This window comes from Leucopleurus acutus (assembly GCF_964270905.1).
Source record: "Leucopleurus acutus genome assembly, chromosome: 8".
NCBI lineage: Eukaryota > Metazoa > Chordata > Mammalia > Artiodactyla > Delphinidae > Leucopleurus > Leucopleurus acutus.
The window spans coordinates 97,579,735-97,607,192 of record NC_139151.1 but is presented as its reverse complement, the minus strand read 5'-3'; the positions used below and the strand labels follow the sequence as shown (position 1 = coordinate 97,607,192).

General features: G+C 54.7%; 1 protein-coding gene across 1 annotated transcript; it reads right to left on the bottom strand.

Moving 5' to 3' along the window:
- Window positions 1–315: 315 nt before the first annotated feature.
- P2RX3 (purinergic receptor P2X 3) lies at window positions 316–26,695 on the bottom strand (the record flags this gene model as incomplete). The annotated part of the gene is made up of 12 exons (XM_082845510.1): window positions 316–429; window positions 825–902; window positions 1,471–1,536; window positions 1,808–1,901; window positions 16,763–16,899; window positions 17,453–17,594; window positions 18,195–18,272; window positions 18,476–18,569; window positions 19,269–19,332; window positions 19,502–19,573; window positions 20,013–20,148; window positions 26,577–26,695. 12 exons carry the CDS (start codon window positions 26,693–26,695, stop codon window positions 316–318), a joined length of 1,194 nt encoding a protein of 397 aa, XP_082701636.1.
- Between the last annotated feature and the right edge of the window lie 763 nt (window positions 26,696–27,458).

Genomic DNA, 27,458 nt, shown 5'->3' with positions numbered 1-27,458 from the left:
GGAGGCCCTTGTGGCCACTAGTTATTCCTATTATTAGCTCTACTCTTCAGAAGGGGATGACTCATACCACTGCCCTGGGGGTTCTGGGAAGCACAGAGGGGTGAGGCGAGGGGTGAAGGTGAGACTGAGGTCTTAGTGGGAACAGGACGTGTCTTAGAGCAGTGGGAGGGCCAGACACCTGGTCCCGGCTGTGGCCTCAAGGGGTGAGCAGCAAAAATGAGAGCCTCTCCCCTCTCCCATCCCCGTTGCCCAGGTGGGACCCTCTGTTGGGAGGCCTGGAGCCCAAGGGGGAGAGTGGGGCCCACAGAAGAGGCCCTAGTGGCCAATGGAGTAGGCGCCTGAGTCCGTGGACTGCTTCTCCTCTGTGGTCTGGTCGCTGGGGTACACGGGGTTGGCCGAGGCCATGACCTTCAGCGTGGTCTCATTCACCTGCGAGCAGAAGGGCTGGCATGATCGTGCTCTGACTGTGGGCAGGGTCCTCCTATGGGCCCCCGTGGGACAGACTCAGCCTTTGGGGCTCGCAGCCCGGTCATAGGGGAGCTAGAGCGAGTCTGTGACCCCAAGACTCTTCCCATGCACCTCAAGGGCAAACAGACCTGAGCCAACCAGTAGCAGGATTTGTCCCTCCCCGAAGCAGAGAGGGGACAGTGAGTGGATGCAGACGATGACCACAGAGCCCACTCTTGGCCGGAGCCCCTCTTGTCGGGATCCCCAGTACGCACTGAGGCCCCCAGGAGGTGGGCCCCTGAGAGTCTGGGCTCCGGCTCCCCTCCCTGCCCCGTTCCTCTGCCTCTCGTGGGCGCACCCCACCCTCCCCGACTCACCTCCTCAAACTTCTTGGCTTTGTACTGGTCGGCCCCCTTGAGGAAGTTTAGCAGGATGATGTCACAGAGGACAGTCCCCTGGAGGTGGAGAGCAGGGCGGCTCAGCGGGGCAGCGCGGCGGGAAGCACGGGCGGCAGGCGGGACTGCCCTTGGGGTCGGGGTGAGTCCTCCAGAGACACCTGACTGATGGTTCCTCTTAGGAAAACATCGAGGGGCCTTGCAGAATATCTCCAGAACCCACCTCCCCAGCTCCTGGGGTGAGCCCAGACCAGACTGCAGAGGGAGGACTTGGTGGGAGAAGCAGAGGGACCGCGGGGGTCCAAGTCCCTGGGGAAGGGGCTCTGTCCCCACCTTGCCAGCTGGGCTCTGTTCCTCGACCGGGCTCTCAGGTCTGGGAACCCTGGAGTCTCCTCGCCCCCCTACACAGTGGCGAACGGGGACTCTGTAGCAGGTGGGGGGCTGCCGTGGAGTGAGTGAGCTCTCCAGGACTGGAGATGTTCACGCAAGGGCTGGCCCAGCAGGGAGGTGAGGGCAAGAGGTTGGGCTCACGGTCTGGGAAGGAGAGGGTCACCGCTTGCCCAAACCCTGCCAGCCTGGGCCGCTCCCTGAGTGGCCTCCGGACCGAACCCAGAGGGGCTGCACTCACCACTCCCACAGAGGTGAAGGCTGCCACGGAGCTGATGATCGTGGGAATGATGTCAAACTTGCCAGCCTGTATGCGCAAAGACCCAGGTGAGTGGGCACAGCTCCAACAGGGCCGGGGCGAGGCCTGACGTGGAGCTTGGACCCCCAGCCGGGAAGACCCTGGAGCCTGCAGGGCTCTTGGTACATCCGCAGGCCTCACCTGCTGTGGACATGTGACCAGCGAGGGTCTCAGAGCTGGTCAGTGGCAGGACCCTGCCCCCAGAGGAGCCTCTTTAGGGCCCAGGATGGGTCCAGGTTTCCTCCCCTATCCCCCGTGTCTGCCTGGCCCAAGGACTCACATTTCCATACACCAGCACGTCAAAGCGGATGCCGAAAGCCTTCAGAAGCGTGCGGTACTCACTGCCGTTCTCTGTCTTGTAGTACTTGGCAAACCTGGAGACCAGAGGGGAAGGTGGGTCCCGCTGTGGGCGCCTGTCTCTCTTGCCTGAAAATTCAGGGGCCTCTAGAGCCCTATGACCCTCACCTACCGAGCAACCCTTACTGATGGTTTGGTGGGACACCTGCCGTGGTCCTCCCTGTGTGGTGAGCTGAACCCCTCCCTGCACAGGCGTCACCTTGGGGGTTTGTTAATAAGGCAGATTTCCAGGCCCCACCCTGAACCCGTGGAATCAGCATCTCTGTGGGTGGAGCCCAGGACCCTGTCTTTTAAATAACGTCCCTAAATGATTCTGAGGTGTATGAAAGTTGGAGTCCAGCTGGACTCCAAGCTTCTTCAGTTCCTTTGTTTGGGTATCCCAGGGCCCGGCAGGGGCTCCCCTCTCCACAGGCTTCTCAGCCTACTTGGGTTCAAAGCCTGGTTCTGCCACTTGTCAGCTGTGCAACTTGGGCCAGTTGCTTAACCTCTCTGACACTCGATTTCCTCATTTGTGAGTGGGAATAATACAGAAGTCCCGCTTCAAAGGGTTGCCATGAAAATTGAATGAAACCACGTGTGTCAGGGGTTTAGAACAGTGTCTGGAACAAAGTAAGCACCCAGGAAATGCTCACTGGTGTTGATACTGCTGAAAAAATACGTTGATTTCTAGAGCAGTTTACAGAGCAGTTTTAAAAAGTGTCTTTAGACACCTCATCTCACAAACTTGTGGGATAGGGATGTGACTGCTCTGTTTTTCACATGAGGCACCAGGGGTTAAGTGACTGGTCCAGGGTTACCCAACTGGCTGAGACCTGGTGCTGGATTTCCTCCAGTTCAAGAATTTGTCCTCTGTACCTTCTCTGCCTGGGCTGCTGGCTGCCAGGAACCGTGCTGGAGACTGATAAGAATGATCGCATTTAGTTCTCACCAAACACGGTGAGGTGGGTGTTCATACCCCCATTTGGAAGATGCCTGTGGGGTGAAGGGACCCGCCTGTAGTCTCACAGTCAGTAAGGATTCGAATTGCATTTGGCTTTTGGCTTCTAAAGCCAGTGCGTTTCCCCTTACACGGCTCTGCCCACCACGGGCAAAACTCTAATGGTAGCAAAGTGCAATCTCTTTGGGCTACTGTCCCAAAGCTGTAACACAGGCTACTGATGCCAGCATCCCAGGAAAATGGTGAGGATTAAATGAGAGGATGGTCGAGAACGAACTCAGAAACCTCTGTAACTGTGTGGCGTCGACATCGGTCTCATTCGGTGCCTCCCTTTCAGTGTTTCCACTCCCCAGAGATTCCCAGGCCAGTCCCAGGCCTCTCCCAGCACAAAGAGGGAGTCTGAGAAACTCCTTCCCTGGAAGTGTTCCGTGATTGACGTGACGCCCCTCCCAGGGATGTTTGCCTTCCAAACTGTCCAGCAGGGAGAATGAAGTGCTGAGCCCAAGGGGATAAATAATGGAGAGCTCACGGGCAGGGGAGGAAGGTCATCTGTGGTGGGGAAGAGCCTCCTGAAACTGTAAGTATCGGCCACCAGGGAACTCTGGGGTCAGGCAGAAATGAGTTCAAATCCTGGCTGCACCACTTGCTGGCGGTGTGGGGCCTTTGAGGGGACTTAGCCCTCAGGGTTTGACTTCCCACGCCTATAAAATGGGGGCGCTCAGGCCCCCTTTGCAGGTCTGCTAGTGAGAAGGGTGAGCCCTGAGACCAGCCCTTCGAGGCAGGTGCTCTCCTGATTCCCATGTGGACATTTTGCCCGCCCCTCCACACCCAGTCTCTGCCCTTCTCTGCGGGGGCCTGGGAGCCTGGTCTGCAAAGACTGCTTCCTTCCTGCCCTCTGGTTCTAGCTGGGTTCAGCCAGTGGGAGGCACCCACAGGAAACCAGACAGTGGGAGGGAAGAAGGGCGAGGACTTTTCCTCTCCCAGTTCCTCTGCTGACTTCCGTCCTGAGGCCCAGAGCCTGTCGGGTGCACCCTCTCCAGTCCTGTGACTGCTCCCTCCGCTTGCCCTGCCGGCTTAGCTGGTAGCAGCCTTCCTGTGGTGGCCGCTCTGGTCCTTCCCCAGGCTCCCAGCTTCCTTTAAACTGCCTGCATCTTTGCACACAGTCGTCCTTTTTTTTTTTTTTTTTTCTTTTTTTCTCCGGTATGCAGGCCTCTCACTGTTGTGGCCTCTCCTGTTGCGGAGCACAGGCTCCGGACTCACAGGCTCAGCGGCCTTGGCTCACAGGCCCAGCCGCTCCGCGGCATGTGGGATCTTCCCGGACCGGGGCACGAAGCCGCGTCCCCTGCATCGGCAGGCGGACTCTCAACCACTGCGCCACCAGGGAAGCCCTTACAGCCTTTTTAAGGCCTTAGTCAGGTAACAGGTGCTTTACTTGGGCACACGGCTACAGCCCTGCCCAGGCACAGGCAAGACAGAAGATGGGCCACCCTCCCCCTGCACTCCTTCCTGACCCAGCTAAACCTCTCCAGGCCTGAGCTTCCTGTTCTGTAAAATGGGGATGGTAAGGGTCAGTGTCCTGGGAGGAAACAGTCAGTGGTCTCAAAAGGGACGACTGCCTGAATTGGAATTTTGATCCACCCTTACAACTCCAAAATCTGTGCTCTTAACCCAGAACTGTCCTGCCTCTGAGCTCGAAGTGGCCATTAAGGACACAGGCGGCCCTCGTGCTGGATCTCAAAGCCCTTCTGCAGTCTGTGTTCTGTCTCACATCATGGGAGAATTCAGGGCCCTTGTCTGAGACATGTGGGAACTGAGAGATGGGGACCAGGCAAGGGTGAGAGGTGGGTCACAGATGCTAAGGGCCGGGCAGAGCCTGGGACTGTGGTCCTGAGGGCTACATCCCCAGCCTACGGCTGCAGCCATGGAAAATGCTCTGACATGGACCCGAACAAAAAGTCAGCATCCTGGGCACTGCCGTTCAAAGCAGGGCTGGCTAAATTTATCTTGGGAAGGAATGTGAAGGGAACAGGGAGAAAACCCAAAGCAGACTTGGTTTTCCTCCAGCACCTGCCTTCCAAGAGGCAATAAGCATGATAAGATCATATCTCACCACCCACACACCGTTGGAGGGGGTTTGGCAGGGACTGGTTCTCTACCCGGGAGGGCAGGAGGAGGGACAGCTCTTGGTGGGTGGGGGGAGGCCCCCGCTGCAGACAGGGGAAGGACCCAGACAACCTGACTTCTGCACTCAGTGTGGCCAGTGGAGATCACAGAATCTGGCCCAACCCTGTGGCAGGGATGGGCTTGGCATTCACCAGGGTCTGGGTTATCTTCTCTCCTGGCACCCGGCTGGACCATATTTCCCAGCCGCCTCGCATCTAACCTGGGCCCTGTGACTAGTTCTTGTCAATAGACTGTGAATGGAAGTGAGGTCTGTTACGTCTGGGCTGACGTGTGTTAGAGTTGTGTGCCTTCTTCATCCTCCCTTTCCTCGTGGCCAGGTGCTGTAGAGCCAGGGGAGAACTGAGGCCCTAGAGGAGACTGATCCACAGGTGGCAGGAGCTCAGATCCCTGAATGACTGTACGGAGCTCCCCACCCACCCTGACTCACAGGGCACTGTGCCATAAGCAAGACACACACCTTTGTGCTGAGCCACTGAGATGGGGGGGCTGTTTGTTACAGCAGTTAGCAATATTTACGCCGACCATTACAAACTCTTATAATGTTATTGCTGAGAAGACTGAGGCTCAGGGAGAAGAAGTATTTGCTAAAGGACAAAGAATGAGTTAAAATTGGGAGTCATTCAACATTAGACAGAGAGAGGGTAAGGATACCACATTCCTAGGAATAAACCTTCTAAGAAAGTCCAGATCTATGTGTGGGTCTATGGCTGTCTTTAACTAGCTTTCTGACCCCTGGCAAGTCACTCAACCTCTCTGAGCTTTTTACCTCGACTGATAAATGAGAGTAAGAAGAGCTACAGGAAGGATGAGACGAGATATAGTACGTGCCCAGATATAGTACGTGCTCAAGTCATGTCCTTTTCCTTTCTTATCCTGAGATCAAGGTAAAGTGAAATAATAGTACCTAGACTTGTCTGAACCATTACACTCTGGCCTCCTGGAGATAATACACTAGTAACAATAATGGCCAACATACATTGAGTGCTTACTGTGTGCAAGGCACTGTGCTAAGTGCCCGACACCTCCTAACTCATTTCATACACACGACCACCCCATGAGATCCAGTACTGCTGCAATTCCCATTTTACAGATGAAGAATCAGGATCAGAGACGTTATGCCACTTGTCTAAGGTCACACGACCAATAGTCAGTGAGTGGAGACGGGATTCAAAGCAGGGCGGTCCAGTTCTAGAGCCCACACTCTTAGCCAGTATCCTAGACTGTTTGTTGTTGTTGTTGCCTGGTTTCTGTTAGGTCCTGGCTAATTTCTTTTAAGTTCCCCAGCTGGGAGCCCCTTTTGCATTTGCAAAATGACCCAGAGTCATCAGGTGGGAGTAGGACAGAAAGCATAGGAGAGCCATGAAGTGTATGAAGAAGGACCCCAACCTCCTCATCTAAAAAGGGGAAGGGGTCTTCCTTGGCCTGGCTCACCTCTCTTTTGACGTGTTCCCTCTGTTCTCTCCTTATCGTCAATGAACTATCTTGCAACAGGGGAAAAAAAAGGGGGGTGGGGGGAAGGGCTTGGAATTCCCTGATGGTCCAGTGGTTAAGACACAGTGCTTTCACTGCCGTGGGCCTGGGTTCGATCCCTCATTGGGGAACTAAGATCCCATAAGCCACACAGCGTGGCCAAATAAATAAATAAATAAAAGGGCTGAGCTACCCCATGCCTGGGCCCTGATTTCTCCCAAATCCTCCGATTTCTACCTCTCTGGCTTTGGTCTTCTCGTCTGGAAAGTAGAGTTGGTGAGAATGATACCTCCATTCAACACCTTGGCCTGGAATACCACCCTCCCCTCAACCTGGCTGGGTCCACCTTCCCAGCCTCATCTGCAGAACCCCTCTCACTGCACACACACCACGCTATCTGCTTCCTGTACTCCCCGAACACACTCCATAGACAGACTTCTGTGCCTTTGCCCATTCTGTTCCCCTCTCCTCCCCTCTTCCACCGTGCAAACTCCTATTCATCCATTAGGGCCCAGCTCCGTGGCCTCTCATTTTTTTCTACATTCAGCAGATCTTTGGAGCACCCTACCCTATGCCAGGCACGGTGCTAGGCACTGCTGACCCATTGGCAAGCTCTGCTCTCATGCGAGGAAGAGAAATACGAATGAACCATGCAATCCCATAAATACGTAAAATTGGAAGTAACCCATAAATAGGTAAACTCGGACATGAGGGCTAGGAAGTAGAAGAGCGCCATTCTAGAGCACAAGTAGTCAAGACGCTGGATGGAGGCTGGAGGGTCAAGGTAGGCTTTGGTGGAAGTGCCGTGAAAGCTGAGACTTGAAGGATGGAGAGCTGAAAGGTAAGAAGGACAGAGCGGGGGCAGCTTTCCCAGCTGAGGGATCTGCAAGCCCTGTCAAGGGAAAGGACGTGGTGTTTTGAAGAAGCTCAGAGAGAGCCCTGCTGGGTGGAGGACAGAGCCAGACGGAAGCGGCCGTGGCTGGTACACCTGGCCCTGGCCGCCACAGCCAGTGCGTGTCTCTCTTCCCACTTCCACGTTCAGGGACTTCATGCTTTAGCTTGAAATTGACCGTGGTGGGGTATTTCCACTACGGAAATCGGCAGGCCCTACAAATCAGCGCCGTTTTCTTTTTCTCTGGAGAGCCGGCTTACCAGTGTAGCACTGGGGCTGTAAAGTCCCCCTAGGCTACCTTTCCTGTCTCTGCTGGGATCCAGGCCTCTACTCCAGTACCTGCCACACCAGACTGTAGTTAATAATTGGGACTGTTGACTACAAGCTAGATCTCACTGTCTCTCTTTGCCCAAGGGCCTACCCAGCGCAGCAAGGAGTGGGGTAAATGCTTGCTGGAGGGATAAATGGATTTCGGAGATTCTCGACATCTCGCAGATGGAGCTTAGCGATGTCAGCCTCCAGGTTTCCTCCTAGTGACTGGGGCTTCTGCATTCCTCGCTGTTCTTCAGGTAGAGCTAGTACAAGGTGGTAACAAAGGCCGTTTCTCTCCCCAGCAGAAACATGTAGGTCTGGCAGCTGGCTGGGTGGGAAAGTAGGCGCTCTTGGTGGGAATAGCCCCTGTGGAGGGGAAATGGGGAAAAGGGTAGGGAGATAATACACGTGCAGCGCTTACTCCAGCTAAGCGCCAGGCCGGAGACTTCCACACCCATTATTTCACTGAGGCCTCCTAACAACAGCTCCATGGCATACTTGCTGGCTTAGGGGCTCTGAAACGAGACAGTCCTGGGCTGGAATCCTGGCTTTGCCACTTGAATGAGCTACATAACCTGGGGCACAGGGCTTTATTTCTCTGAATCTCAGTTTCCCCCAGGTATGAAATGGAAATATAGCAACAGCTGCAGGCTTCTTGGAGAGGATTCCATGAACTGCTGGAGGGGAAGGCTGAGCACAGCCCGGCTCGCAGCTTTCCCTGAATATTATCTATTACCATGAGGCAACGCTGTCCAGACTCTCCAGGCTGGAGGGAAGCACCACAGCTCTCCTCAGGCTACTGGGCCTGCAGGGGCACAGCTGGGATCTGAACTCAGGCCTCCTGAATCCTGTTCACCCGCTGCTCACCCACTGCTGCTTCCCTGAGAGAAGATCCAGAAAAGAGAGTTCACTGCAGCCTCAGCGGCGGGCAGGGAGCTTGTTCAGCTGGTGCCTGAGAAAACACCTCAGCTGTGGAGGAAAGCAGAGTGTGGCTCTGACTGTGATGATGCCAGAACTATCTGGGGAAAGATCAGAGCCCAGACACCGCCCAGACACCTGGGCAATTATTAAAGCAGTGGTTCCCATGGAACTTCAAGGAGTCTGGATGAGAATAGCTGCAATAAAAAGCGCTATGTGGCTGACGGAAGAAGTGCTGAGCCAGGAAAGGGAAGGAAGCCTGGGGGCGGGGCGGCACTGGCAGGGATGGCCACTGGGGTTGGGAGGCCCCCTGAGCCCGGGTGTTTGAGTGAAGTGGGGACAGTCATCTGGTGCGCTGACTACCCTCCACGATCCCAACACCCAGTCTCTGATCGTGGGCCCCTGAAGGCTGACCTCTGCAGGCCACGTTCCTGCCCCTCTTTGCCTCGGGTTCCTGGAGGGGTGCGTTGGTTACTGGGAAGCACTGGCCGGCACTGGCCGGGGATCAGAGGCTGGGAAGGAGAGAGCTGGGGTATTTATTCCACCTGCTGCTTCCCTGCGGTTCTGCCTGAGGCTGTATTGCTCTGTGGCTTCTCCTGCCAGGGACCCCAGCTCTCGGCCAGGCTCCCATCCTCTCCACTGGCTGGGGGACTAGGGGTGGAAAGAGCTCCCACGCTGTTAGGCCCTGTGTGTGAGTTTCTTCACCAACCCCAGCTGAGCCTGCTTTCCCACCAGGCCCCTCACTGAGATACCTGTTCTGTGACCAGACAGGAAGCCCCCAACACAGGACTGAATCGAACTCTTCTGAGGCCTGACAGTACTGAGAAGCTTGTGTGTCTGTGTGTGTGTGTGTGTGTGTGTGTGTGTGTGTGCGCGCGCGCGCGCACGTGCTATCTCTTGCCTCAAGCAGCAACACACAAAGAATGAGTAAGTTACAAAGTCAACTACCATAGTAAGTCACTTGTCAGAGGTATCGCTGCAGGGCAGCGTGGAAGCTACATTCCACTGTGATATATATCACAGGTCTAGAAATAAGAGTGCGTGCTTCACAGCCCGAGTTTCCAGAGCCCTTCCCCAGATGCCCACATGCACTGATTCAGACTTTTAGAGCTTAGAGATGATCACCTTTAACCAACCCATTTTACAGAGGAGGAAACTAAGGCCCATGGAGGGAATGAGACTTGTCAAAAAAATCACACTGAGTTTTTGTGGCAAGACCTGAACCATAGCCTGTGTCTCCTGACCCGCAGCCTGGACGCTGCTGTTTAACCTCTGCCTCATCTTAATTATTCTTGGCTCGCCCCAGCATCCAATGTTTTTTTGTATAAACATTTTTGTTATTTGGGTTCAGGTTTACCATCTCCGCTAGATTAAAAATTCCTTGATCACAGGAACTGGTCCCGTTCATCTCCGGGTCAGCCGCGAAGCCCAGCACATGATATAATTAGATGTTAAAAGAAATCCTCCAAGCCCTCCCCCACTTTAGCCACGAGAGGTTCCCTGCCGCTGCCTGCACACCTCCAGTGAGAGGGAGCCATTACCTGTGGGAGCAGCCCAATTCAGCTATGGACAGCTCCAACCCTTAGCAGCGCTTCCCCACGCTGAGCTGACATTTGTAATCGTCGGCAGTCAATAAGCTGAATGGAGAAGGGTTTTTATCACCACATTCAAATCCCTTGGAAGCTCTCAGACATCTGTTTAGAAACGATCCATCTCCCAAGAAGTGGTGGAAATTCCTTCCCAAAGCAGCGACGCCGCGTAACTGTTACAACAGCAACAAACTTGCGGGATCTGGGCTGGGCCTGCAAGGGAAAACTTGGGCCTGGAATCCAGGCGTCTAAGTGAGGGAGGTGGTGTTCTCAGCAAAGCTTTTGCCTGGTAGGAAGTAATTTTGCCAGCTGAAAAATACTTTTACAGTTGATTTTATACTGATGGGAAAATATCTCCTGGCAGGCTCACTGCATGGGGTTGAGGCAACATCCTTCCAGCAGGCGGGACTCTTCCCCTTAGAGAAGGGTCCCAAGCTATAGTGATTTACTCACGTTCTAGGAATCTAATCCACCCCAAAGGAAGACATTTAAAATACGGCTTGTTTGCTCTTTTTTAAAAAATTGAACATATTACGATTTATCTTTAATGAGGCAGGGAAGGTTCAATGGACACAGAGCTAGAAGATATACCTGAGAGCCTGGTTTACTAGCTGTCTTATCCTTGGCAGCAATCTTTTTTTTGGCCTCAGTTTCTTCATCTGTAAAATGGAGGAACCATACCGGTCCTGCCAGGATACCTGTGGCTGTGAGCACATGCTCTGGAGCTAGCCTGCCAGGGTTTGAATTCCAGCTCCAGCACCATTTGCTGTGTGGTTTGGGGCAGATAAATGCAACCTCTGAGCCTCAGATTTCCAGCTCTAAAATTCTCCCTCTTTAGAGTCAATGGGATAATCCACAAAGAGCACTTGCTAAGTCCCAGGCTCACAGGTAAGCGCTCAGTGAGTGTTAGCCAATATCTTCTACCCGTAAGGTTGGTGGTTGTGAAGATAGGGTAGACACGGAAGTTAGCAAGGGCTGAATAAGTTCAGGATTGCTCTAATTGCCTCACCTCTCACCGTAAGCTAAAGAAAGTGAAGGGGAAAATGGATCAGGGAGAATTCAAGCAAGTATGCCCCATCCAAGAGGGCCTTCACATGTTTCTGTGGAAATGATGGAAATGGCTGCACTTAACACATATTCTATGGCTTTTGAAAGGAGAAAAATCCAGATTGGAGAAAGAAGGATCAAAGCCAATGGTGCAGCTCGAGTCTGTCTCTGTCAGTTGGCCTGAGATCTTGCTGATCTGCCTGTTGCAACATGGAAGCAGAACACACGCCAGATTTCAGAGCTTCATGAAAGCTGCTGTGGGTACATTTCCAACACGAAACGATCACTAGAAACACCTACAGCACGAGGAACATCTAGCAGCTGAACGAGTGTTTTTTGTCCCAGACACCGAGAGAGGAAATCCAAAGCTGCGTTGCCTTTTAGTAGCAAAGCTGTCTTAGGAACTCTCAGGGGAGGAACGAGAAATCAGACATTGCTAAATGCACCCTTTTTCTTCTCTCCTATCATTCCAGCAATCAGGATGGGGGTGGGGAGGGGAGGGGGTGGTATATCCCTTATAGCTGCTTTTCTTTTCTTGTTTTCTTTTTTGCAAGCAATGTGTCGGTGGAAGGTGTGCTAGGATCAATGGGTGGATCAGGTCCCTGGCTTTGAGGACCAGCGTTCCTCTTCATTAGGCCGTAACCTTGGGCAAGTCTCAAAATCTTTCTGAGCCTACCTTGGGGGTGAGGGGTAGACAATGAGCTATAAATCCTGTGGAAAATAGGTGTGAAAGGGCTTTGCAAACTTAACCCTAGGGGCTCTTAATCTGAGGTCCAGGGATAAGCTTTTTTTTTTTTTTTTTTGCGGTATGCGGGCCTCTCTGTTGTGGCCTCTCCCGTTGCGGAGCACAGGCTCCGGACGCGCAGGCTCAGCGGCCATAGCTCGTCGGCCTAGCCGCTCCGCGACACGTGGGATCTTCCCGGACCGGGGCACGAACCCGTGTCCCCTGCATCGGCAGGCGGACTCTCAACCACTGCGCCACCAGGGAAGCCCCCAGGGATAAGCTTTTAAAGGCCTTCAGAGTCCTGCAATTTTATGCTGCATGAATATAAATGCAGAGAAAAAAGATGGACAAACTGCCCAAGTGGTTAATTTCCTGCAAAAGGAGTAGGACTGGGGGAGGGAGGAGAGTTTTCATGTCGTTACTCTGTTTGGCTTGGATGTATTATTCAGAGAATGGATTTAATCTTATTTGTAGAAATAAAGAATCCTTCATACAAAAGAAATTGCCTGTGAAATTGCTCACGTGTGTGAATACGTGCATTTTTCTTGGGCAAAATCAGTGCTTTCACCAGGGGCATGAAGGGCTCAGAGACCTCAAATAGTTAGGGCAGGGCTGTGATGTCACAAAGGAAAGTCTTCAAGACCTGTGCTGGGCGCAGAGCACAGGGAGATCAGCTCGGAGTTTTGTGACCACCTAGAGGGGTGGGATAGGGAGGGTGGGAGGGAGGGAGACGCAAGAGGGAAGAGATATGGGAACATATGTATATGTGTAACTGATTCACTTTGTTATGAAGCAGAAACTAACACACCATGGTAAAGCAATTATACTCCAATAAAGATGTAAAAAAAAAAAAAGACTTGTGCTGGGTATCTCCTCTGACCATGCTCCCTCCCCTCTACCCCACACTTGCACAGTCACCAACGTCCTGTTACTGCCCCCAGACACTGCACTATCCTTTGTGGTTTCCCTATATCCTTTGAAACAGTCTCTGTATTCAACTCTCTTCAAATTACCCAGTTTGCATGTGCCATCTGTTCCCTGCTGGGACCCTGACTGATACACTATTTATTTATTTATTTTTGGCCACGAGGCACGTGGGATCTTAGTTCCCCGAAGAGGAATCGAACCTGCGTCCCCTGCATTGGAAGCGCGGAGCCTTAACCACTGGACTGCCAGGGAAGTCCCCCGATACAGTATTTTAATAGACGCTCACACAGACGCACATGTATTCACTGACACACTCACACACACTCACCAACTCACACAACTGATGCACACACTCACACCCACATGTCCACACTCACTCACATATACTCATTCACAAACACACACACACCCACTCATGGGCAAATGCACACTCAGTACTCCCTCAGCAACACTGCCTGCTCCCAGCACTTTGGGGAATGCAGTGCTCTGGTTAAAGTCCTGCTCTCGTGAGCTAAGGGTGCACCAGCCATGCAGGAACCCTGCCTCTGGGGCCCGTCACCCTGCGCACCATGGAATTCGCGATTCTTGCCAGTTCTTATTTTTAGGAATGCTGCACTTTGTCTGGGACTAATGTGGACGAACCCACCGACTGCACACCCTCAAGGTACTTGGAAAGGTTAATTTAGATGGACAGCACCAGGTGCTTTGGGTGGGAGTTGAAAGGAGACACGTTTTAGTTCAATACGAGGTCACCTCTCCGATAACCGGAGCCGCCAATGATGGACAGACCTTTTCTGGGGCTGCACCTCCAAGAATGATGTAGGACTTGGGAGCAAATGACGTCTAAGGAGACTCTAAGGTGCACCCGTGACCTTGGGCTCATCATTTCCCCCTTTGGAGGGTCTGCTTCCTTATCTGCTAAATGACCGCCTTAGTCTAGGTCTCTTCCAGGGGTCTTTAACAGCTCTAAATTATCTGAGTCTGAGTCTGCAGGCAAAGATCCTCAGGGGTGGGGGCGGCATTTGGAAAGGAGCTGCAGACGTAATTAGTGATGGAAATGCGAGTCTCTAGCTGCCTCTGGATGTCAGAGTTTTCAGATTAAAACAAGGCTGGATCTTGGCTGAATGATTCCATTCCCTCCAGAGCAAATGGCAACAGCAGAACGTTGAAAAAAAAAAAAATCTGGCCTCGGTTGGAGAGGGAGAGGCAGATGAATTTGTTTGGGAGACAAAAGGCCCGGCAAGGAATGGTGCTTCCAGGAGCTGCTAGTCTTTTAGCCTCCCGGGACCTCAGATTCTTCGTCTTTAACTGGGGATGAAAGTATCAACCCCACTGCCTGTGTTTTTCTGAGGATAAACAAAAGTGAATGACCGTAGCCTTCCTATGGGGTGGAAAACAGCCAGGAAAATAGGTTTGCGTTCAGGCACCCGCGCTTGCTGGCTCTGTGACCTTGAGAGAATGACTTAACTTGCAAGCCTCCATTTTCTCATCTGTGAAGTGGGGGGATGGAAGCTCCTCCTTGGCAGGGGTGAGGAACCTTGAGCCAGAGCACACAGGACACTTTGTACGTGGGGCGGCCAGTATCGGGCCTCTAGCAAGGAGCCTTGCGGGATTCTACGGAGCAGACACATTCTACCGCGTCATAGGAACTGCACCGCGGCTGTGCTGAACCTGGCCGTGACCCTTTTTCTCTTAACAGAGGATTCAGATGGGTGGCCTGGAGCCTCCCCAGCGGGGGATCTTAACTTAGTCTTGGGTGTCCGTGTGGTACCAGCAGCTTGAAGGCAACATGAGGTAGTGGGTGGTCACCCAGGGGAGGGATTTGAGGAAGCTTGGGTACAGCCCCCTGCTTGCCATGGCCACAGAGATTCCCCCATGCCCAGGCTACTCCTCGGGCCCTCTGGACACTCTTAAACCATAGGGTCAAACGCAGCAGCTTTGCCTCTTCATACTCCGGCCTGGAGGTTTTTGGTGAGGGGGGTCAGTGATCCAGGGCCCACACCTCTCAGATGGTTTCCTTTAGGCCCCCGGGAATTGAGCTTGCAGGGTCCTTAGGGACCCTCTGACCTGTCTCCCCAAATTTTCTCTCTCTTTTTTTTTTTTTGGCCGCACTGCGCGGCATGTGGGATCTTAGTTCCCCGACCAGGGATCGAACCTGTGCCCCCTGCAGTGGAAGCACAGAGTCTTAACCACTGGACCGCCAGGAAAGTCCCTGTCTCTCCAAATTTAACCCAAGCTTATTTAGGACCAAATCCATCTCCTGCTCTCCTGCTGTGCCTAGGGGTGATAGAGGGTAGAGGGTGGGGGCAGTGTGTGTGTGTGTGTGTGTGTGTGTGTGTGTGTGTGTGTGTGTGTGCGCGCGAGTATGTGTGTGTGTGCGTGTCAGCCAAGCCACTACAAATTGGAAATAAGGAAGACCAAACCAATTCTTCTTTAAATGAAAGACTTTGTTCTAAAGCTGTATGAGACCAAGAGTCGGGGTCTTCAAACTAGCTATATTCTTCATAAGCTCTCCTGCCAAATGAGTTATTTGGAAGGTGGAAGAATTCCCAATGGCCAGAGAGACGTTATGAAGATGAAAACTTGCATTTGAGATCACGAGGATTTTATTAATTTGTTACTATTTTAAGCCACCATACAAATATCCTTTGTATTGATTTCAGCATGATGTACTGACTGAATAAATATGCCAGTTTCTGCCAGGGAGCTGAACAGTATTTTTAACCTACTTTAAAATATGTGTTGTTTCCTATGGGTTTTTTTTTTTTAAGTTTAGAGTTGATTATGATAGCACTTTCAATTTTAAAAAATTCTTCTTTCCAGAGAATACACATATATTTTAAACTATTAAATATAAAGCTTAATGGGGCAGATAATTGTTCTTTTAAACTACAAATAAAGGTGGGAAAAAAGGTGAAATGATTTTTTTTGCTTATGTTTACTATTATATTAGATAATACCACTATAACAAAGGAAATTTGAATATATAGCTGAAATATATTCTTATACCTATTTTTTCCTGATATCTGCCCATTTACCTAATTTAGCCTGTTTAGTGTATATAACACTGTGTATGTCATCAGGGCCCTGCCAGAAACTTCAGGATCTTAAAAAATTAAGGAAAAAAACCTCCCGAGAGCTGAAGCTTTTCACACACTGGCTGATAGGCTCAAGATAATAAGGATACCATCACTATTTCATAGATAAGGAAATGAGGATGGGAGAAGGTCAAAGGCTTTTCAAGGGCTTTCAGCTGTTTCCCAGTAGTTTACCCCAAGTTCTTCTCTTTCCCCTTCTTCAAAATGGGGAGAGGGATCCCTTATGACTCAAGGCCATTGGGAATATAACTGAGATGATATTTAAAGACTGGCATGAGTTCTTGTTTGGAAAGGCACTGAAAAACTAACGGCCATTGTAATTGTTATTTGTGACTCAGATGAAATCTCCTGGTTATGGAGAGAAATGCAAAATTTCCACCTTGTAAAATGATACCAATTATCGCCCTTGCTTTGTGAAGTGAGAAACCTCAGAAAATTCAGGGACAGGAGACGAGTGGGACTACCTACAGCTTCAGAGCCGGAGCTAAGAATGGGCTCAGAATCACAGAACCCAGCATTTCAGGAGACCTGGTCTTGTACTCTAACTGCCGGCTGGGAGCATGAATCCTCCACACGGTCCCTCCCTGTGACGGGGAACTCACAGGATGGCCTGTCCGTCTCCGAGTGGCCGACTGCTGGAAAGTCCTTCCTAATTTTGAGCTGAAATCTGAGGCGGAGGAAGTGGGACCGTCTCTGCCCAGGATGCGTTGCTGCCTGAAGTGTCCTTCTCTAGGACAGCCCTGCCCCCTTCTCCCGGAGTCCCAGGGGGACGGGGGTTACCTGAAGTTGTATCCTGGGGAGACGCTGCTCTTCTCAGAAACACTGTCGAGCCGGGTGAAGGAATATTTGGGGATGCACTGGTCCCAAGCCTTGTCCAGGTCGCACACCCAGCCGATCTTAATGCCCAGAACTCCCCCCTGGATGGAGAAAGGGGGCAGATGTGAGCCCTCCCACAGCCCCCGACTCCCGGTCCGCGGTTGGAGTGGAGTGGGTCCCGGTGCGGGGGGTGCATGTCATGACAAATGGACAAGTGATTTCTTTTCCTTCTCCAGGTGGAGGACAGAGGTCAGGAGAAAGAAGAGTGGTTTGTCACACGTTGCTTAGTAAAGAAGTTCTGTAGTTAAGGGTGACCGCCCTTGAGCCTCTAAATCCTGTTTTTGGTGTCTTTAGTCCCTTAGCTACAACCCAGGAAAGTGGCCACAGATCCGCTTTCCCACAGTGTAGACCTTCTTGGAGATCTGAGGCTTCTGCCTGCAGGTGAAGCATGACGACAGGAATGGGAAACTGAGGCTGGGCGGGAGGCAAGACCACTCAGGGCAGGGGTGGGTAGGACAGGCACAAAGCCGGTCGCAGGCCTGGGATGCCCCCACCAGGTGGCGCTGCGCCGCAGGCAGCTCCTCTTCCCCAGGAGCCGCTCCCCCTGCCCGAGGGCCCCCAGGCCAGTGAAGGGAAGAGTGGCTCGTTCCTCACCGTGCTGGCCAATTTGGCAAAATTCTGCCCCGCGAACTTGACCACATCTCCCACCCGCAAGATGGGGCAGAAGGGGGCCTTGTCGGGGTGGAAGCGGCATGTCTTCAGGTCGGTGGCAGTCAGGCTGGGAAGGAGGTTTCCCCTGGGGAGGAGAGGGCAAGGTCCAGGGTTAACGCGAGGACAGTCACGCTCGGATTTTCCTCTAGCCGTCCGGAGCCTCAGGGCCCCCGCTCTCTTGGCCGCTCGCCTTCTCCCTTACCTCTGTCCCTACATCTTTCCGGTGATTACCCCTCCCTCCCGTAGAAGGTTCTGTGTGCTGGGGCTCCCAGAGGGCAGGAGTCTTTACCCATGGCCCCTCTGTTGTGCCCGCCTTGTGCTTTGCATGTGGCCGACACCCACCCAGGAGTCGCCAAATGGGGAAGTCACAGAAGAGGGGCTGAACTAAGAGAAAGGGGACACGCACACTGGGCTTGAGGTGGGGAGAAGAGAGATGGGAGGAGCGCCTCGGGCCCCACCTTGGGAGGCATCCGAGTTCCAGGCCCAGGTTCAGCTTGTCCCTCCCCTGCTCTGAGCAAAAGCCCCCGTGGGTCCCGAGCCCCGGGGCAGGAGGCTGGCAGAGAAACTGGCCCCAGGGTCCACCCTGGGGAGGCTGGGAATAGCAGCCCCGGGAAGCTGGGGGATGGGGGGGAAGGGCGGGGTGGCAGCACTGCTTGTAGGTTTTAGGGAGGGAGCTTGAACTCACTTCTCAAAGTTGAAGAGGGGGAAGCGGATGCTGTTCTTGATGAAAATAGTGAAGTTCTCAGCTTCCATCATGACAGGCCTGTGGGCGAGAGCAGGAGGTCTTAGCGCCTTGGGAAGAAGAGGGGAAACAGGAGGAGCTTTCACCCCAGGGACCACCTTCCTGGGAGCATCTCCCAGTGGGCACAGCCAGCCCTGGGAGTGCCCAGAGATGCAGAGCTCCCCCTGCTGGCAGAGCAGAGCTGTGCTGGGTCCTCTTCCCGCCTGCCCTCCTCGGGTCCTTACATCTCCACCGTGTCCACCTCGGCGGGGCACCAGCCCTGGGTCTCACAGGTCCGGAGCTCAGAGCTGTAGTTCACGCAGCGGCCCGTGAGGATCCCTGCGAGGGTGGAGCCAGAACTGCTAGGTGCACCCCTGGCCCTTCACCCCTTCCTCCCCCCACCCCTCCATCAGGGACGCACCCCCCACAACGCACACAGGGACCCTGCAGGTGGAGGTAGAGGACAGGCAGGGCCAGGGACTGGGGGTCTGTTAGCCCTGCAGGGCTCTCCCCTCCTCACTTCCTGAGCCCTAGACAAGCCAGAGGGAGGTGACAGCCCTCCCCTCACACGTTCCAAGCCCCAGGCTCCCTGAAGACCCCTTCACCGCTTGCTCTTTCTCGCCTCTGAGCCTTTGTTGCTTCTGCCTAGAATGCCCTTTTTGAAGCTTCTCTCTCCTGCCAAATCCTACCCATCCTTTAGGGCCCATCTCTAGGAAGCCATTCGGGGTCACCCACCAGGAACCAATCTCTCTCCCTCCCCGCCCCCCCCCCACCCCGGGGTCCCACGGTACCTCCGTGACAGCACTTGCCACCTCATGGCACACCTGTCTGCAGCACCACCCCTGGCCTGGGAACTCTGGGGGCAGCCCCACCGGGCTGGCCCACAGCCGGCATCCATCAGTGCTGGCAGCGTGACATGGAACAGGCCCATTCCCACCCCCTCCCTTAGGGTGGCTTCTCCCCTGGGGGGGACGTGCTGCCCCCAGGGCCCCACTGACAGTGCGGGGCAGTGAGAGGTGGGGAAGAAGCTGCACTCACCCACCCCTGGGAAGCGCTCGGGCTGGCACTGGCTGTCTGACACACAGCGGAACTTCTCCTCGCTCTGCAGGGAGACAGGTGCGTGCAGGACCCGCACTGGCCCCTGCGGGGGCGGGGCCTGCCCATCGGCGGCCTCTGGAGGGTGGAGGTCCCCGGACACAGCTCCAAGGCTGGGCCCTGGGCCTCTGCTCACACCCTCACCCCACCCCCTGACCATGCTGTCCTCCCCTCACCTCTGGGCAGAATCCTTGCATCTGGTTTTCGGTTACAATCATCTTTGTGATTATGACAAACACGGAGGTGCCCTTGGGAGGAGGAGAAGGGAGAGGAAAAATGCAACGGTGCTAATTCTGTTATCCCCACTGTACAGATGAGGAAACCGAGGCTTGGACTAAGAGATCTGGCCAAGGTCACGGGGCTAATAAAAGGCAGAGGTGGGGTCCAAGCCAGGCTCTTTCCACCCACCTGGCCCTTCTTGCTCCGCGTGCTGTCCTTGATTTCAGGACAAGTTGTGCCAGGACTACAGAGGAACCCAGCTTCCCCCATACCTAGCGCTGCCTAGTGGAGAGGCAGACCCAAGCCCCCAACACCTCCCAGATGCCGGGGAAGGAGTTCTCTGGATCACCGATGCCACAGAATCTGGTTTGGGCATCCCATTGGCACTCTCCTTGTCTTGCCCTCTCCCCTTCAACCTGCCCAGTGTCTGGGCACCCAAGCACCCTGGGGTAGGTAGGGGGACCCTACCTGGGGTGGGGTCACATAATCAGACACGTCCATGACTCGGTTGGCATAGTGTCCAAAGCCCTTCACCTTGGTCACCACCGAGGACTCAATGGCTGTGTCCCGCACCTGGTACGCCTTCTCGTGCAAGAAAACCCACCTGGGCAGGAGAGCAGGGGCGGAGAGCAACAGAGGAGGGGCTAGACCCTTCAGACAGAGGCTGGGAGAGGTCCCCTTCCTGTCAACATCAAGAGGACATGGGGTGCCTGGCAGGGGTGCTGGAGGCATGGCCCTGCGAGTGAGCCCCGGGTTGGCTTAAACTCATGTTTCTCTACCTTTCCCCTCACTTCCTCCTTAAAGAGCCCTTTTACCCTAATTGTACCCGCCTGGAAATTTTAATACCATAGATATCATTTATGTCCTGTTTGTGTTTTTGTGCTTTCTACATTAGAAGAGTGAGTTTTTTTTTTCTTATTCTCCAAGAACCAATTTTCACCCCTGTTGAGAACACACTGTCTTTCCCTCTCTGGCTGGCATCTGGGCAGAGAAGGGAGAGGACCACAGGCCTCTGACTCTGTGCAGCCCAGGCTTTGCTCATGGCTGTATCCTAGGTGCTGACACACAGTAGGTGTTCAGCAAACAAGTCAGCGAAGGCCCTGGGAGCTGCGCGCTTCGCAGAGGCTCCGTCTGTGCAAGGGTCCGGTGAGAAGGGGCAGAGGAGGCAAGGAGGGGCCTTGCCAAGCCCTCACCTGGCAGGTAAAGGGAGTCGGGTGGGAAGGGAGGAGGGGCCTGTAATCTTATTCGTTGGATTCTGCTGCCACCCAGTGGGCATTTACCTGTACTGGCTTCTCCCTGCAGCTTCAAGCCAGTGCGGGACCACGTGGATCGGGGAGGGGCCCCTTCCCTTCTTCCCTCCAAGCCTCCCCCAGCAGCAAGAAGGGCCTGCCGACGCATCACTTGTTTCCCTCTGCGTTTCCGCGAGGTGCCCACCTTTCCACGTGAAATCACCCATCCCAGCCCTCGAGGCTCAAGCCACTCTCGGCCTCAATACCACGTGGGGCCTCGGTACTTGTTCCTGACAGCACGTGGGGAGGCACGTTCACCGTCCCCGCTGTGCAGACCAGAAAACCTCTTCAAATATGTTTGGAAAGTGCTGCGTGTGCTCAGCTTTGGAGAACACTGGTGACGTCTCAGGGAATCTAGGAGCGCACTTTTGGAAATGCGGGGGTTAGGGTCATTTTCTGATGCTAACCAGGGTGGTATCCGGCTGCAGAACTCCATCAGACGAAGTTGAGTGGCAGAAACGGAGACTGTGGCACAGAGGAGACAAAGCTGGGGGGCTCCCAGGCTGGGAAGCGGTGAGGGCAGCTCGCAGGCTGACCCAAGGAGTTTATGAGGAGGGGTTAGGACGTCAAGCCCAGGAGTTTTCTGACCCCTGGGGCCCCCTGATGTTGGGAGATGCAGAGGGGAGCAGCTCCCGGGTCGTGCCGGGGTCACGGTCACTTGTGGGGTCCTGTTTATGGGAACACAGGCTGACGTTTGCAAGCGGCTCCTTGTTCCGTTTTCAGAGAGAGGGCTCGGAGTCATCCCCCCATTGGGGCTTCCCGCAGGCCCCTGAATTCTGAATGCTGTCTCGAGTGGGAGAGAAAGGCTGGTCACAGCCAGCCTGGCAGAGGGCTCCTAGCCTGTCACCTGTTTTACGGTTGCTGCCGTATCCCAGGCAGCATTCTGAGTGATGCACTATTAAGAGTTATTTGTCTGCTTGTAAAACGTTCCCGGGAACGCCACGCCTCCGTGGAAGTCCTCCGTGCTTTACTTCCCCAGCACTTTTCTTCTGTTTGTTTTTAAACTGGGAGGGGTTTCATCAAGGTCTCCGAAGGGAGTGTGGCTCCCATAAACATCCCACCTGCCGTCTAATGTCCTGGCAGAAGGGAAGGGAGCATCGCTATTACGGAAAACAGTGAAGTCATCGAAAAGAGCGCCACCAGCTCCCGGGCTGGGGCCCTTGGAGCGAAGGGAGGGAGGTTGCAGCTGGAGCACCTTTGCCGCTGCTGTGCCCTCACCCAGGTGGGAGCCACAGATGCCACACACCCTTCTGGAACCTCCGTGTGCCTGGCCACGGAGCGGACACTCCTCTAAGTGTGGATCAGTGAAATGGTCTCCTGGAGCCCCTCCCCTGTCCTTAAAGTCTGGTCACATTCAGAACTCTGAGAAGCAGAGTTCGGATGGTTGTTTATCACCGTATAATCTACACGGCACACGGAGTGCTGTACGTGCTGAGGATTCATTGAATCCTTACTCACAACCCAACGAGACACCTGTGTTATTATCCTCACCTTTCAAACGAAGGAACCAAGGCACAGAGCAGTGCGCTGACTCACCAAGCTGGCCTGCGGGCTCCAACCCCGGCAGACGGCTGCAGGGCCAGAGCGCTCGCGGCCACCCCGGGGGGGTCCCCAGCTGTGCTCCACTCAGGGCCTGGCCACAGCTGGCCCCCTGAGCTGGACCCTGGTCCTTGTCCTGCTGGCCCTGCCCCATCACCAGGGACAGCACCTCCTAGCTCAGGAGAGTCTCAGGAGGAAGAGTCCAGGGCTCGAGGGACAATGAACCGGCCTCTTTCCTTCTCGTCCTCCACCCTCATGGCTCCTCCTGTGCCCCGTCGGGAGGTGCGGCCGCGTCAGAATTCTCTCTCCGAGTTAAATAACAAGCGGAAGAGTTTCAGTGGCCCCGTGGGGCCCAAAGGCATCATCAGGGCAGCTCAAGATAAGGGGATGCTGCATTTCCAGAAGAGAGGGACGGAGTCTGTCTCCAGAGGCCAGGGCTGAGGAGATGGGGCAGGACTGAGCCTTCAGTTCTTGGCATTTACTCTGCTGCTCTGACTTGTTTTTTTCTCGTGTTCCTGGTTCATTATTTATAGAGCGGAAGGCGGGTGGCAACTCCTTGGCAGGTGGGATGTGCAGGAAGGAGGCCAGAGCAGTGTCCCAGCACCCTCCTGTCCACCACGCCCCGGGAGTCAGGGAGGAGACCGGGGAGGCTGTGTGTGTGTGTGTGTGTGTGTGTGTGTGTGTGTGTGTGCGCGCGCGCGTGTGTGGGGAGCAGAGGGGTCTCTTAGGAAGGTGTGAGCTGGGCCGAGCGAAAGGGGGACATGCAGGGGAATCTGAGAAATAACAACTGTCACCATCTTCCTGAGTCACCCGTCCCAGGCAGGCACGGGCTTATGTCGCCTCCCCTTCCCAGGACCCTCGGAGGGGGCATTCCTACACCCATTTTCCAGATATGGGGACTGAGACGTAGAGACGTAAAGCGACCTGTCTAAGCTCCACTCCTGTTGGTGTCGGAGCCAGGCTTCTAGCCAGGTCTCCCCCTCACGGGGCTGCGGTGAGGGTGCAGGGGACACAAGAATGAAAACCACTCCTCTCTCCTGACCTGCAGGAGGGGCTTCAACACTTCTTCCCGCCATTAGGCACCTGGTGTGCCGTCCAGGTGGCTCAGGGGGTACCTTGGGCCGAGAAGGCGGGATTCCACGTCCCGCTCTTTGAACTAGAGAGGCTCCCCCTTTAACGGCTTTGCACGTTGAGCTCCATAAGATTTTACACGAGGCTGAATGTCATGAATCAGAGCGGGTGGCTGTGCAGATGGGCCTCGTAGGGGGAGGAACAGGGCGGGAAGAGCAGGGCTGGGACGGGTCAGGGGCGCCATCAACCTCCACAGGCCCTTCCCCTGGATGGAGCATCAAAGGGCCGGGAATGCCCTCCCTGCTGGCTTCCAGGAAGGTGGCTTCCCTGGAAACCAACCTCAGGCCAAGCGCTGCCCGCTGCTGCTGGGGCCTCAGGCCCCAGGGATCTTCTTCCTCCACCCCAGGGGCCCGCAGGATACAGGAGGGGGGTTGCCTCTTAGGAAGTCCCACCCCCCGAGGAGACTGGCCATTACCACCTGGGCCTGAAAAGAGAACGTGAGAAACACCTGTAAGTCCTGGCCTCTCGTGTGTGTGCGTGCGTGCGTGTGTGTGTATGTGTGTGTGTGTGTGTGTGTGTGGTCGAGTAGGTGGTGTGTTGCTGTGTGAAATGGTTGGCTCATGTCACATACGTCCTAGGTAAAGCTGTGCATCTGGTCTACCTGGCTGGGCTCATACAGAAGAGATTCAAGTTAAGCATTAACATCAAAGCACTAAAAATCCTTTCAGATTCTAAGATCTGAGGGTGTCTGATCTGAGGGCCTCTGCCTGTGACGGCACCCCCATCTTACACCATCCTCGCCTTTGCTCTCTCTGCTCCAGCCACAAAGACCTTGTCTTCCCCGCATTTGCCAGCCTCTTTCTCTTTGCAGAGCTGGGTTTCCCTGCCTTGAACCCCCTTCCTTCCCTTCCTTCACCTGGGCTGCTTCTACTCATCCTTCAGCTCCCGGCTTCAATGTTACGTCTCCAGAAAGCCTTCCCTTACTTCCCCGACCCCGGTCAAATTCAAACACCTCTGCACTGGTGGCCCTCCTAGCTCTGTGCGGCCCTTCTTCAACCCTAAGCCACAGCTGGAATTTTACATTTGTTTGTGGAGATGGTTTGATTAATATCCGTCTCTAGCACTGTCAGCTCCATAAGGAGCTGCTTCCTGCTTTTGCTGACCGCTCTCTCCTCGGTGCCTAATGCCTGTCATGAAGAGATGCTTGATACATTTTTTTCTACATTCATGACAATGGATTCGTGCAGTCCTAACAGTGCACGGGCTCATGTGCACAAAGATGGGGCTCAGGCCAGGGGCTGAGCCAAAGACCGCACTGATGTAACTGCCAGGCACTGCTCTGCGGGGAGCTGTCAGGCTGGGAGATCGATGGGGTTGGATATCAAGACGCCAAAGAGCCTCTCACACCCGCCCCAGCAGGCTGGGCTCCAGCACTGAGGATGGAGCATCAGACTCGATCAGCACGAGGGAGAGACAAGGGCAGTGGGGGGGCTGGAGCCTGCTGTGTCTCCCCTCCATCAATCTCCTGCCTGGAGCCCACGGAGCCAGGCCAGGCCGGAATGTGCTGAGGCAGCTTTTGCGCTCACCTGGACCAGCGAGGTACCATTTTGCAGCTATAAACAACAACAGCCTCACATATACACGGGAACATGGAGCCTTTAAGCACCAACTTTGCCCCAGGCGCTGGACATGCAGCTGGGGAACATTTGCAAACATCACATCTTGTGAAACCACGAGTTGGAAGGGAACTTCATTTAACGCCATTTAATCCTACCCAAAGCTTGAATCCCTCCTCTAATATCTCCGAGAGGTGCACTGGCTGTGCAGCCTCGCCTCCAACATCCACGTGAACGGAGCCCACTGCCTCTCAGCAAGCGTGTGGTGCACAACAGATCCCTTAATCCACGCCTGCCCACCTTTCCAGGCACACACCCGCGTGCTACGCCGGCGCCTCGCACACCAGCGGGCTCACTCGCGCAGCCCCGCCCACGCGCACACAGGCCGCCTTTGATCTCCTTGCCTTAACTCCTGGCACGCATCAGTGGCTTCCTGTCTTACACGCACAGAACTGTTGTCTCGGGGAACAGCACGAGCCTAGACCCGCGTGCCAGGAAAGAAAACCCCCGAGGTTTCTGCCCAGCTTTCCTAATGCAAATGACCACAAGAAGGACAGAACCTGTGTTTGCCCCCCGGCCATCGTCTGCTCCAGGAACCTCTGCGCATATATACCTCTGTGTGTGTGGCTGTGTGCAGCGGGTTGCCTCCAAGAGGTGGGGGCCGAGAGGGGGGTGTTCGGACCTTGCTCTTAAGCAACTCCCAGGATGGGTTCTAGGGTACAAAGTCAGGTAGATGTAGGGAATTTATGCCTTCTGACAAAGGGGAGCGTTTCTGGATCCTTGAGGGGAGTCCTTACATCACGTTCAGAAAAGCCACTTCTCTCCACAGTAGCTCTTCCCTTGAGTGGCATTTGCACCTGTGTTTCTCCCCACCCCTCCCCAGGGACAGAGGCCCTCACCCAATGCCCCGCTTTGTCCTGCCCTCCAAGAGCGAGGGCTTCTCCCCTTCCACGTTCTCTCAGCATCTCCTCCGGCCAGACAGGAGTTCCTCACTCCACAGCCGGTCCGTTGCCTCCTTCCCCCTCTGCCGTCCACCTGGTCAACCCGTCACCATCTCCCTCGTCTCAGCACCTTCCCTTCCCCTTCCCTGGCTCCCCTGTCTTTCCGAGACCCCTGAAGAGTTGACTGAGGGGAATGGGAAGATGTGTGTGTGTGTGGGGTCTGTCTGTCCTCTGGCTTGCTTGGGGCGGGGGGGAAGACGAGAGAGGGGAGGGGAGCTGGTCACTTGGGACCTCTCCTGGTGGAGGGTGGTGCAGGGGCAAGGGCTCCCCTCCTCGGGGTGTGTGCATAGAGGCCGCTGCCCAACTCCGGAGGATTTACTGGGAAAACGGACGCATCTGGGGACCAGATCCCCCCTGGCGGCAGCAGAAGCCAGTTTCTGGAATGTGGCCCCATGGAAGAGACGGTGGGCCCCGAGCGGGGAGAAGCTCAGGCAGCTGGGCAGCAACACCAGGGGCAGGACGGGGAGGACAGGAGGCCGGGAAGTCCTCCTCCTTGGACCTGAGGGCCAGACTCACCCCACGAAGTAGGAGATGATCAGCAGCTGAACGGCTCGGTTGATGATCCCGATGGTCCAGCTCTTCACAACCACCGACTTGGTGGTCTCGTAGGTGAAGAAATCTGAGATGCAGTTCATGCTGAGACAGTGACCCTTCAGAAGAGACCCGATGGTGGCCTCAAGAAGGAGAGGTCACAGGGATGGGGAGACGAGAGATGGAGGCCTGGAGGGGGCAGCTTAGAGGGTCTTGAGGAATGGGGAGCCTGTTCCTTTAAGTCGGGCAACCCTAGCCCAGGGCTCAGCCTTTCTCTGCTCTTGACACTCTGGGCTGCCAAGAGTCCAGGGCCAGGGTGGGGGACCCCCTTTTTGTTCGTCTCCACCCCACTCCCCTGTGATGTCATGGCAGGGGTGGGGTCTCCAATCCCAGGCTCCTGATTGCCCAGGATGCATCTGGCTAGGGCCCTCTGGGACTCATGTTTTATCTGCACTCCGTGTACCGTTTCTGTTCCATTCTCTTATGCTGCATCTTCAGCCTGGCTCACCAGCTGCTTCATGCTCTCCTGAAAGCCCCTTGCAATATCCCACCGCCCAGCCACCTAACAGCCTGCATTCCTGAGGGTCTTCCTAACGCTGCTCGATTCTACAGCCATCCTCTCCTTTCTCGAGTTGCCACTAATAGCATGGGTCATGGGGAGGGGGTCTCTTGGTCTCCTGGGAAGGGGTGATTAAAGAGTCCTACAGTTCCCATTTCCTACTCATGTTGGCAGTGGCTGAAGCTCTACCTCTAACACAGCGTTATCACACTGGGTTTTTCTGGGCGTTTTGTTTTACTGTCAGTTTACTTATCTGAGTCATTTGTTAGATTACATGGTCCTGGAAGGCTGGTGCTGTTTCCATCTTG